This window comes from Pongo pygmaeus, chromosome 7 (assembly GCF_028885625.2).
Source record: "Pongo pygmaeus isolate AG05252 chromosome 7, NHGRI_mPonPyg2-v2.0_pri, whole genome shotgun sequence".
In the NCBI taxonomy this organism is placed as follows: Eukaryota; Metazoa; Chordata; class Mammalia; order Primates; family Hominidae; genus Pongo; species Pongo pygmaeus.
Genome location: NC_072380.2, coordinates 79833168 through 79846554, shown reverse-complemented (window position 1 = coordinate 79846554; position 13387 = coordinate 79833168). Strand labels below are relative to the sequence as shown.

General features: G+C 41.4%; 1 protein-coding gene across 1 annotated transcript in view; it reads left to right on the top strand.

Moving 5' to 3' along the window:
- The first annotated feature begins 12279 nt into the window (after window positions 1-12279).
- Window positions 12280-13387, top strand: part of CPA6 (carboxypeptidase A6) — a 317065-nt gene continuing 315957 nt past the window's right edge. The window contains exon 1 of the mRNA XM_054498415.2: window positions 12280-12623. Coding sequence (XP_054354390.2) covers window positions 12508-12623 — 116 coding nt within the window. The 5' untranslated portion in view covers window positions 12280-12507. The remainder of the gene's footprint in view (window positions 12624-13387) is intronic.

Genomic DNA, 13387 nt, shown 5'->3' with positions numbered 1-13387 from the left:
GTAATTTGGGTATCCAGTGATTATTCATTAATCAGTTTAAGGCTCTAAATTCCCTAACGATCTTTTTTGAATTTAGATATAATTCACCTACCATAAAGGTCACCATTTTAATGTGTACAATTCATTGGTTTTCAGTATATTCATAAAGTTAGGCAACCACCACCATTATCCAATTCCAGAATATTTACATCACCCCAAAAGGAAACCCCGTATTTAAAATATTAGCAGTCACTCCCCATCTCTCCTTTCCCCTTGGCAACTGCTAATATATTTTGTTTCTATATATATGTTTTTATCTATTCTGGACAATTTATGTCAAATCATATAATATGTGACCTTATGTCTGGCTCTTTTCACTTAGTGTTTTTTCAAGGTTTATTCATGCTGCTGCAAGTGTCAATACTTCATTCCTTTTTCTAGCCAAATAATATTCCATTGCATGGATATAACACTTTTATCTATTCATCAATTCATGGACATTTTGGTTTACTTCCACTCTTAGGCCATTACGAATAATGCTGCTATGAACATTTGTGTGCAAGGTGTGATATAAACATATGCTTTGAATTTTCTTGGTGGAAGCCAGATATGAAATTTCTAGATTGTATGGCAACTCTACATTTAATTTTTGAAGAATTATAAAACTGTTTTTCACAGAAGCTACATCGGTTTATTTTCATATCAACAATGTCTGAGAGTTCTGATTTCTCCACATTCTTGCTAACACTTGCTATGGTCTGGCTTTCTTTTTTATTATTATTATTATACTTTAAGTTTCAGGGTACAGGTGCACAATGTGCAGGTTAGTTACATATGTATACATGTGCCATGTTGGTGTGCTGCACCCATTAACTTGTCATTTAACATTAGGTATATCTCCTAATGCTATCCCTCCCTCCTCCCCCCACCCCACAAGAGGCCCCAGTGTGTGATGTTCCCCTTCCTGTATCCATGTGTTTTCATTGTTCAATTCCCACCTATGAGTGAGAACATGTGGTGTTTGGTTTTTTGTCCTTGCGATAGTTTGCTGAGAATGATGGTTTCCAGCTTCATCCGTGTCCCTACAAAGGACATGAACTCATCCTTTTTTATGGCTGCATAGTATTCCATGGTGTATATGCGCCACATTTCCTTAATCCAGTCTATCATTGATGGACATTTGAGTTGGTTCCAAGTCTTTGCTATTGTGAATAGTGCCACAATAAACATACGTGTGCATGTGTCTTTATAGCAGCAGGATTTATAATCATTTGGGTATATACCCAGTAATGGGATTGCTGGGTCAAATGGTATTTCTAGTTCAAGATTCCTGAGGAATCATCACACTGACTTCCACAATGGTTGAACTAGTTTATAGTCCCACCAACAGTGTAAAAGTGTTCCTATTTCTCCACATCCTCTCCAGCACCTGTTGTTTCCTGACTTTTTAATGATCACCATTCTAACTGCTGTGAGATGGTATCTCATTGTGGTTTTGATTTGCATTTCTCTGATGGCCAGTGATGATGAGCATTTTTTCGTGTGTTTTTTGGCTGCATAAATGTCTTCCTTTGAGAAGTGTCTGTTCATATCCTTCGCCCACTTTTTGATGGGGCTGTTTGTTTTATTCTTGTAGATTTGTTTGAGATCATTGTAGATTCCAGATATTACCCCTTTGTCAGATGAGTAGATTGCAAAAATGTTCTCCCATTCTGTAGGTTGCCTGTTCACTCTGATGGTAGTTTCTTTTGCTGTGCAGAAGCCCTTTAGTGTAGTTAGATCCCATTTGTCTATTTTGCCTTTTGTTGCCTTTGCTTTTTGTGTTTTAGACATGAAGTCCTTGCCCATGCCTATGTCCTGAATGGTATTGCCTAGGTTTTCTTCTGGGGTTTTTATGGTTTTAGGTCTAACATTTAAGTCTTTAATCCATCTGGAATTAATTTTTGTATAAGGTGTAAGGAAGGGATCCAGTTTCAGCTTTCTCCATATGGCTAGCCAGTTTTCCCAGCACCATTTTTTAAATAGGGAATCCTTTCCCTATTGCTAGTTTTTGTCAGGTTTGTCAGAGATCAGATGGTTGTAGACATGCAGCATTATTTCTGAGGGCTCTGTTCTGTTCCATTGATCTCGATCTCTGTTTTGGTACCAGTACCATGCTGTTTTGGTTACTGTAGCCTTGTAGTATAGTTTGAAATCAGGTAGCATGATGTCTCCAGCTTTGTTCTTTTGGCTTAGGATTGACTTGGCAATACGGGCTCTTTTCTGGTTCCATATGAACTTTAAAGTAGTTTTTTCCAATTCTGTGAAGAAAGTCATTGGCAGCTTGATGGGGATGGCATTGAATCTATAAATTACCTTGGGCAGTATGGCCATTTTCACGATATTGATTCTTCCTACCCATGCGCATGGAATGTTCTTCCATTTGTTTGTATCCTCTTTTATTTCATTGAGCAGTAGTTTGTAGTTCTCCTTGAAGAGGTCCTTCACATCCCTTGTAAGTTGGATTTCTAGGTATTTTATTCTCTTTGAAGCAATTGTGAATGGGAGTTCACTCATGATTTGGCTCTCTGTTTGTCTGTTATTGGTGTATAAGAATGCTTGTGATTTTTGCACATTGATTTGACGAGTTGAGAGAGGAAGGCTTCAGACGATCAAACTACTCCAAGCTAAAGGAGGGAGTTTGAACCCATGGCAAAGAAGTTAATAACACTGAAAAAAAATTAGACAAATGGCTAACTAGAATAACCAATGCAGAGAAGTCCTTAAAGGACCTGATGGAGCCGAAAACCACAGCACGAGAACTACTTGATGAATGCACAAGCCTCAGTAGCCAATTTGATCAACTGGAAGAAAGGGTATCAGTGATGGAAGATCAAATGAATGAAATGAAGCGAGAAGAGAAGTTTAGAGAAAAAAACAATAAAAAGAAACGAACAAAGCCTCCAAGAAATATGGGACTATGTGAAAAGACCAAATCTAAGCCTGATTGGTGTACCTGAAAGTGACAGGGAGAATGGAACCAAGTCGAAAAACACTCTGCAGGATATTATCCAGGAAAACTTCCCCAATCTAGCAAGGCAGGCCAACATTCAAATTCAGGAAATACAGAGAATGCCACAAAGATACTCCTCGAGAAGAGCAACTCCAAGACACATAATTGTCAGATTCACCAAAGTTGAAATCAAGGAAAAAATGTTAAGGGCAGCCAGAGAGAAAGGTCGGGTTACCCACAAAGGGAAGCCCATCAGACTAACAGCTGATCTCTTGGCAGAAACTCTACAAGCCAGAAGAGAGTGAGGGCCAATATTCAACATTCTTAAAGAAAAGAATTTTCAACCCAGAATTTTATATCCAGCCAAACTAAACTTCGTAAGTGAAGGAGAAATAAAATCCTTTACAGACAAGCAAATGCTGAGAGATTTTGTCACCATGAGGCCTGCCCTAAAAGAGCTCCTGAAGGAAGCACGAAACATGGAAAGGAACAACCGGTACCAGCCACTGCAAAAACATACCAAATTGTAAAGACCATCGATGCTAGGAAGAAACTGCATCAACTAATGAGCAAAATAACCAGCTAACATCATAATGACAGGATCAAGTTCACACATAACAATATTAACCTTAAATGTAAATAGGCTAAATGCTCCAATTAAAAGACACAGACTCACAAATTGGATAAAGAGTCAAGACCCATCAGTGTGCTGTATTCAGGAAACCCATCTCATGTGCAGAGACACACACAGGCTGAAAATAAAGGGACGGAGGAAGATCTACCAAGCAAATGGAAAACAAAAAAAGGCAGGGGTTGCAATCCTAGTCTCTGATAAGACAGACTTTAAACCAACAAAGATCAAAAGAGACAAAGAAGGCCATTACATAATGGTAAAGGGATCAATTCAACAAGAAGAGCTAACTATTCTAAATATATATGCACCCAATACAGGAGCACCCAGATTCATAAAGCAAGTCCTTAGAGACCTACAAAGAGACTTAGACTCCCACACAATAATAATGGGAGACTCTAACACCCCACTGTCAACATTAGACAGATCAACGAGACAGAAAGTTAACAAGGATATTCAGGAATTGAACTCAGCTCTGCACCAAGTGGACCTAATAGACATCTACAGAACTCTCCATCCCAAATCAACAGAATATACATTCTGTATATTTAATGTACATTTATTTATCTCTATAGGCCAATTGGAACAGAGCTCCTTCAGTAAGAGTCTCTTATATCTCATTTATTAGAACTCCTTGGGGAGAGAAAAACATTGCACAGTCAATGAGAGAGAAAATCCTTTCCAGATTACAAACACGTATCATACAGACCCATAGATACCTTAAAGCTTCAATTCTGCCATTTTAGTCATAGATCAAGGGTAAGTACAGAAATACAGAAACTCACTAATACAGACATCAAAGAGCTGTTCTCCTTTGTAGATGTGATATTCTGAAATAATCTGAATTCAAAATAGGCAAATAGACAAATACAAGAGAAACAATCAAGATTTCTATCATCTCTCACCCAAGAAAGAATAGATCTCTATAAACCATAAATCCATTTAGAGAGCTTACCAAATGATTAGATCATAAACCAAATTCACAATCACTGCTTCCATCAATGGGGAATAATTTATTGGCTATACACAAAGAGATAACAAAAACAAAAGACAAATTAGTGGAGAGGAAAATTGAAATTAGAAAATAGCGAATAAGCAAAGATCTATTACCACTTCAGATTCACCTCTATAAACCAAGAAAAGACATCCCTGGGGAAAGGGAGCCTCTGACTTGCCCCGTTTCTAGTGATGACGTTCATCCAACTCTGTCAGAGTAGGGCATCTCAGTGGAACCTCCAAAATGACTAAAGAATCTTTTTTTTAAGCCTCTCATACAAACAGAAAATGAACAGGCATCAAAGATTTTATCTAACTATTAATTAAATGAGATAACTGGGAAAGATGTTACTACTAGTTCAAAAGAGAAATCAAAGAACCGCAAATTTATATGGAGTAAAGAAATGGTGGAATTGTTTTACAAATGGAAGCAAAACTGACTTTTTTCATAGGGCAGGGGGAAGGTCATCCCTTTGCCAGTCAGAAGTTATTTGGATGTCTATAAAAACCAAGCATCATTTAAAATGGGCAAGAATTATTTACATTCTAACCGGTTTCTTAAATCTCTAGGACTGTAAAATAGTCTAGTCGTGACAAAGTTGCAGACAATCTCCATAGACTCCAGCATTCCATTGAAAAAAAGGTTTGGTAAATTTTTTTTTTGCTTATTTCAAAGTCTTAAATCTCTCCTTACAAGATCAAATACAAATACATGTTCTTAAAAGAATCTGGTAAATTCTTCTTCTACAGTCTTTAGAAGCATTTGACCTTTGACAGCAAATAAAATCTTTGCATTATATTAAATAATTGTGTTGACTCTGTCATGTGTTTTCTCATTTGGCCCTTTAGGAAACTTATTTAATCACCTCCTCCTATGAGTGTTTTTCAATGTTAATTTGTATCTAAGATTTCTACGAGCTACGCCATTCTTCCAATTGGTACTTTTGAATAAAAAAAAAAATCCTGTGTTTATTTTGTCTGTTTATATTCAATATAATTATGATCCACAGTTCCTAAAATTCTCCTTTGAATGTAAATACATTCCTTTAGCTATTGACTTTGTCATTTTATTATGTCTCTAAAAGTCAGCAAATTCTTCAGAAAATTTTAGTTTTGTATTTCTCCTTCATTTTCAATAAATTAATTCCTCCTTGTGATACCTTACAGCCAATCTCAATGTCTTCTACCATGTATTCTTCAGTTCACTTTCTGAGAGACTGAAACAAATTCTCACATGATTTTTATTTTTCTATGTACTTTTGGGGAAGTAGAAATGGATGTCCCTCAGCACCAAGAGAACTTTCTCCTCCCTACACCTTTATGATTGTCCAATATGTGCCAAGGTGAAACATTTCTGCTTGTCTGACTTCCTTCACTCTTCGTAACAGCTTTTCTCCTTAAGGCAAATTTTCTCATCTATTCTTTTGATTCTTGTTATATCTGAAATTTCCCCTCTAGTTAGTCTTTTTTGCTTACAATTGAATCTTTTATATCATTAAACTGTTTCCGTTCTTATTTGGTATTTTTCTCCATCATCTCTCACTGCCCTAAGTAAATAAATAAGAAAGTAGTTTTTCATTCATTTGCTTGAATATTGTTTTTGACTTTAATCAAACTTTTAAAATCTCTGTCTTTTGCTCCATCCCTCTCAAATTTCCCTTATTTTCATTAAAATACTTAATATCACAAGTGGTAAAACATATACATCTTTTCCCTGTCACTAGCAGTAGTAATTTTTAAAAGCAATTTTTAATTTTTTAAAATATTTTTATCCATTATGTTTTCTCTATTTATTCCTCTGTAAGAGTCTTGGGACCAGGTATCAGGAAAGATGGAGAAGTAGGAGGTAGAATGTGAGACAAAGGAGAAGGGAAAGAAGAAAAAACAAGTGATATAGACAGGAGACAGGGAAATACTAGAAGAGGGTGGTTCCCCAGCAAAGGCCCCATCCTCAAGCTTGGAGACCCGTGGCCCTAAATGGGGATAGGCTTTCCTATTTTCACGCCCAAAAGTTGCCTTTTGGCCCATCATGCCCCTATCCTGTACCCATATAAACCCTGAACCCCAGGCTCTAGAAGCAGACGAGCAGATGAGGAGATGAGACAAGCAGACAAATAGTGGAATGTTTCGGCAGAGAAAGAGAGAAGAGGAGGAGGAACATCTGAACACCATTCGGTGTCTTGTTCCAGTGTCTTCAGGGGAAGATCATCTTCCCACTCCATCCCCTCTTCTGGCTCCCCATCCATCCCACTGAGAGCCACAATAAAACTCCACATTCATCCTTCAAGCCCATGTGTAACCCAATTCTTAAAGGACGCTGGGTGAGAGTTCAGGATACAGAAAGCTGCCACACTGGCCCTCTGCCCTTGCAAAAAGCCAGAGGGTCCATTGAGCTGGTTAACACTTAAACCATCTGCAGATGGCAAGGCTAAGAGGGCACTGCAACACTGGGGCCAAAGGCACCCACCCCTAGACACTACCATGGGGCCAGAGCCCAAAGCACTTGCCCTGGTTCCTGCACCTGCCCGTCTGCGTGCTCCCCCTGCCATCAGGGTTTTGAGCAGCAGCAATAGAACAGGCAAGCCACACCCCTGTCACATGTCCTGTGAGAGGGATCAAGTAACTCTCCCATTTCACAAGGACAGAGAGAAGATGGAAGCCTCCTACTGCTTTGAGTCAGCAGGTAGATCTCTTTATTCCCATCTTCCTACATTAAAGTACTTTAGTTTTGCTCTATAAATTCTATAAAACATCATCGTAACCTAATTATAAGGACCTAAACGTATAATAATTGGCTTGCCCATTATTAAGACTTACTCTTCCAGTTGCTTTCTCATCAGAGTGAGCCGAACTCTTCTTGTGAGACACCTGGCTGAAGACAAAGATGCAAACTGGGGCTCTGGATGAGAGCTCCCAGAAAGGGAAGAGGTCCTAGCAGCTCTGGACTGAAAGGCGTGCCAAGGCTTTGTTAGCAGATGTCTGCTGTGTACCCAGCACTGCCCCAGGCACTGTGGAGTACAAAGACAGACATAATCGAGTGCTTGGCATGGAGGAGTTTTTCATAAATGGTAATACTGAGTTGTGTCAACACAGTCAAACACAAGGGTGTATATTTATAAATGCTGTCCACTCAAAGAAGGTGACCACTGCAGTTAGAAATGGATTGGAACAGCTTCATGGGAGATACTGACCTGAGCTGGGTCTGGCCGGGATGGAAGGATTTGGCCAGATAGAGACAGGAAGGCTGAATGGAGATGGCCACTGGTATCAAGGAAACACCATAAACAAACACAGAGGAAGGACACAGCTGGAGAGGATACAGAGTCTTCAGAGAATACTGAGGAAGATAAAAATGAAAATGTTTTTGAGGGCCTTGAATGCCAAGCTGAGAAGCCCGAATGCCACTCTTCATCCTGTCGAGATTCACTGGCAGACAGCTCCTGCTGCTCCCTGTGCCTGCAATGGTCTCATCCCGTCCCTCATTCCCTGCACACCACCATCCTCCTCTGGGCATGACTGGCTCCTTCTCATCCTTGGTTTAGATGTCCACTTCCCCACAACACCCTACACATGTGATCCGTACCTGCCCTCTTAACTTTCCATCACAAAATCTCCGATTTGTTCCTATAGGATTAAGGGAACCACCAAATGTAACAAGGAGTTTGTGTAACTACCCAGCCTCTCCACCAGCACTGAGTGTCACAAAGTCAGAAACCATATCTGCAGCAATAGATCAAGAAGAGAAGAAGGCAGGCAGAGGCCTCATAAAATGTCTACTGTTTAAGCAGGCAGAAATCAGAGAGGAACCCCAGGAAGGACAGGAACAGAAGAAGACAATATCTCAGAGCCCAAGGGAGAAGAGAGTTTCAAACAGCAACTGGCAAGCAGCCTCAGAAGCCATGCAGATGTGGAGTGGGGTGAGAACAAAACATTTTTCCACTTAGAAATCACCACTGATATTTGGGAGAAAGTTTCAGTGGGGTGGTAGGGAGGCAAAGCCATGGTCAGGGTTCAAGAGTGCACTTCTGGCTGGGCGCCATGGCTCATGCCTGTAACCCTAGCACTTTGGGAGGCCAAGGCGGGAGGATCACGAGGCCAGCAGATCGAGACCATCCTGGCTAACACGGTGAAACCCCGTCTCTACTAAAAAATAAAAAAAATTATCTGAGCGTGGTGATGGGCGCCTGTAGTCCCAGCTACTCGGGAGGCTGAGGCAGGAGAATGGCGTGAACCCAGGGGGCGGAGCTTGCAGTGAGCTGAGATTGCACCACTGCACTCCAACCTGGGTGACAGAGCAAGATTCCGTCTCAAAAAGAAAAAAAAAGAAGGCTGGGAAACGAAAAAGAAAAAAGAAGCCAAGTGGCTTGTGTTTAAGGATGGAAGAACTGTGGTTAGCTGATGAGAGAAAGACTAAAGACACGGGAACAAGACGGGATAGCTGATGGTGCTGAAGACAGTTGGGAGGGAATCATCAGTGAGGTGTTGTTAAGGGAAGCTTAGCTTCAGAACATTCCTCACAGACTTGCCAAGACCGCATAGGGCAGTAGCCTACCTTCACATTTGCTGTTTCCTTACCTGTTGGAATAGTGGCAGAAATCTATAAAAAAGAAGTGGCAGGCGATAAGGTCTATGCAAATAGGATGTTGACGAATGATCACAAACTGCAACGGGAGGGATGTCAGTACAACTTTTGCTGAAGAAAGTGCTACCACACTGTTTATCTTCTCCAGATAGCTTTAACAACATAAATCTGTGTAGCTGTCACTCATATACCTGAGAAAAGAAATTGCAAAACCTTCCTCCATGGTATCATAGAATTTCAGTTCTGGAAGAGACATTAAAAATGAGCTCATCATCAACAAATGGACTCGAATCAAGAATGATATTTTCTTTTCCCAATTGTAGTTTCGTTTCTTTCTGTGCATGGTGATATTTCTTTTAATAAAGTTCACTCTTCCACTAAACTATGACAAAGGCATAGCCAATAAATAGAACTTCTCATCTTCCCATCTCCAAATCCCTAGCTGGTTTAATAATTCACTCCCTCTCAGTGCCTTAAAAATGGAACTTTTATCTTTGAATTCATCTATAAAACTGTTCTCTCCTCCTCCCATTTGCTAAATGGACTCCATTTATCTCTCATTTTATGGGAGCTTGTCTACTTCAAGAGAAGTTTGATCAGATAACCTGGTCCTTAGTAAAACAGAGAATGATTGCTAGGAATGGCTTCTATTGTTTGAGAACCTCTCTCTGATCTGAAATTTTTAGGAAGGTTACAGGATGTCACCGGAGTTTCTGGCATTTTTGATGGTCCAGGAAATGATTCCTTTGGTCTCAGAGTCTGGAGAGCCTCTGCTGAACATGCTTGCGGGATCCAATCCTTCAGAATGATTTGAGGATGAGTTTAATTCTCAGTCAGAGACTGAACATTCCTAGTTTAATGTTGTGATATAATATGACAGATTTATACATTGTTCTGACATAGCGAAATGCAAAGAGATGAAGTGTTTTATTTACACAGTAACCTCTTATTTCCACAGATCGTTGGCTTTCCTGGGCTCATCTAAAAGGCCTGTGAGTACTGCTGTGAGTCTTGTAGAGCAGCCTGACCAGTTTAGGAAGACAAAAGTACGAGGCAAGGAAGTCAGGAAAGAAGGCAACATAAAAAAGAAACGAAACCAGACATGATCACCTGGGGAACTTCCACTCTCCAAAAGCGCCCATAGTATTCTCTGCTCCCAAGGTGCTCTCTCCTCTATCTGGACATAGAAGCATCTATGTTAATGTTTGTTAAATGAATTTCTTCCCTGGTTCATGTTCATCCAACAGACATTGTTGATCACTCCTTCAGGAAACATTGTATTCCCTCGAGGAGGTATAAGGAAGTGCACAGGAAGACCAAAAGGATACAGTTCTGTATTCAAGGAGAAAGCAGCCTCATGAGGAAACCAGACAAGAAATTCGATGTGGTAATTCCTACAGTAAAGGACATGCTAGGGCTTGTGAGGGACACAGAGAAGGCATTAACCAAACTGATGCTGAGAAAGTTGCAGAAAACTTCAGAGCATCATTTCAAATGAAAACCATTTCAGCTGTTTCATGAACCTGACATTGAATCCGTCAAAGGAGTTTTGGTTCAACTCCCCAGGTAGAGAAGATGGGAAAGATTGGGCACTCTCTCTTCTAACAGGGACTCTGGCTATAGTATTAGAGGGTTCAGGAGTTCTTGGCCATGACTCTCCAGGAAGCCTGAAAAGTTTTGTGAGTGTGATGAAGAAATAGTGGCTCACTCTCTCTTTTAGAGCACAACCAGGACTGGGCATGGAGGATAACAGGAGGCACCCTAGGTGCCTATGCTTATTTAACAGGGCAAGGCACAACCCCTGTAATGGGTTTGGTGGCATATTCGAATAGGAGCAAGTGGATGCAAATAATAATTTTAAAAAGCTTTCGTCATCAACATGGGAAAAAAGAGAAGGAAATGGTTTTCTCCAAGGTTTGCTTGGAAGAAAAAGCAAACCTCATTCTAAAGTGAAGTCTTGCTACTCCAAGTGTGGCTGAAGAGCCAGCGGCATCAGCATCACCTGGAAGCTTCTTTAGAAATGCAGACTTGGCCAGGCGTGGTGGCTCACGCCTGTAATCCCAGCAATTTGCAAGGCCGAGGCGAGCAGATTGCCTGAGGTCAGGAGTTCAAGACCAGCCTGACCGACATGGTGAAACCTCGTCTCTACTAAAAATACAAAAAGTAGCCGGGCGTGGTGGCAGGCACCTGTAATCCGAGCTACTCGGGCGGCTGAGGCAGGAGAATCTCTTGAACCTGAGAGGCGGAGGTTGCAGTGAGCCAAGATGGGGCCTTGGCAATCCATCCAGCCTGGGCAACAAGAGCGAAACTCTGTCTCAAAAAAGAAAAAGAAAAAGAAAAACTCTTAGGCCCCTGTTCCAACCTACTACGTCAGAGCTGCAGTTTAATGAGATCCCCAGGTGACTTCTATGCATGTGGAGCTCTCAGAAGCCCTGCTCCAGATCAGCATGGTGGTTGAATATTGCAATCACCTAAGGAACTTTTTAAACCACTGATCCCGCCACCACAGTTTCTATTTTCAAGGTCTGGCTCCCTAAATGATTCCAAATGTGCAGCCAAGGTGGCAAAGCACTCGAAGGCCTCCTATTCCCCACGAGAACCTCTGAAACAGCAGCAGGTCTGGGTGCTGCTGATGCAGAGTGAGTACCAAGATCTCCCTGAAGTCAAGTAAAGCCACTGACCACTCCCGTAAGTCAGGAGCAGGGAACTGAAGCCAGCTGTTTGGATCTGGGTGCTATAGGTACCCCTGTGCACTTTCTCATCATGATTGTTCACTGTGCATTTCATTAGGCAGAATCCGTTTAGGAATCTGTCATGGGAGATCAAAAAAAACATTAAGCTTGGAATAATCCATGTCTGCTTGTTTAGCCCATCAGACAAATCGTTTGCAATTAGGTAGGATCCTCATGCTGAAGAAGGTAGAGAAAGAAAGCTTGCACAGAAAAGTTAGAGGCCGCAAGTTGGGAACGCAAACAAACCAAACGCAGAGAGGAGTCACCCAAAGGAAGCAGCACCCAGTCAACCCCTGCCGTGAGTCAGCACAAGGGAGGCCCAGCCCTTTCTAGGCGAGCCTGATTAAAGATCAGGCTCAGCTGCTGCGCTGCTGCTTGTCCCAAGACCAAGTCGTAATAGCAACTTCCCTTCCTCAGCTGCCTAAACTTTTTTTTTCCCTTGTAGCTGGAGAGAAGTGTCACATTTTGCTCACTCTCAACCTTCTTCGCCCACCCCCTTCCCAGAGAACGTGTGCGGTGTGTAGGGGGTGCTGTGAGCCACCTCCAGCCTCGGGTGGCTGCTTAAGTAACTTTCAACTCCTCTCTTCTTAACACTATGAAGTGTCTCGGGAAGCGCAGGGGCCAGGCAGCTGCTTTCCTGCCTCTTTGCTGGCTCTTTTTGAAGATTCTGCAACCAGGGCACAGCCACCTTTATAACAACCGCTATGCTGGGTAAGTGGAGCGACATTCATGCCCTACACAGCTTTGATTTGGATCTGGGGGCTGGTTTGCTCCGGAGTGTGCCTCACTTTTTCTGATTTGGGGGTCTCTGAGTGAATCTGCACACTTTCACGGTCCCCTATATAAAATGTACTCACAGCTCTCTGCTCTTGGCTTTAGCTCACTGAGAGAATGTAGTGGGCTCCAGCCTGGCTTTTTATACTTTTTATCATGTGCCAGCCTCAGCTGTGGACCTAGGGTTGAATGGGATTCTGTCTTTGGAGTAGCCGTGGTCAGTATTTGCAGTGTTTGCCTTGGTTGATGCTTGGGGATGCTGTTGTCCTACATCATTTATGACCTGAAAACTAAGCCTTTCCTTTACAATTGTATGTAGGAGCAGTGGGTTGAAATTCATCAGTGATTAAGAACTGAGTGTGATTTTTTTTTATCTGTGCTTATTAGTCTGTAGAGTGGTTATTAGATTTTTAAATCTGAGCAATGCAAATGATTCAACTCAAAATAAGCAGAATAAAAGTCGTCAACTATAAAATTATGGATAGTTTTTCTGAAGGAAAAACATACGAGTAAAACAATCAGTTTTGTCCCCCCTCTGTAAGTTGCATGCTTTCTGTATGCCTTTCTTCAGGAGGCAGAGGGCTGGAAGCCGTGTGTTACCATGCACATTCTTATTATCCTGAAGGCTTGCTGTAGTATAGACAGCATGTGATTTGCTCACATATGCAGGGGGTCATTCTTTGAATCTGGAAATTATGACT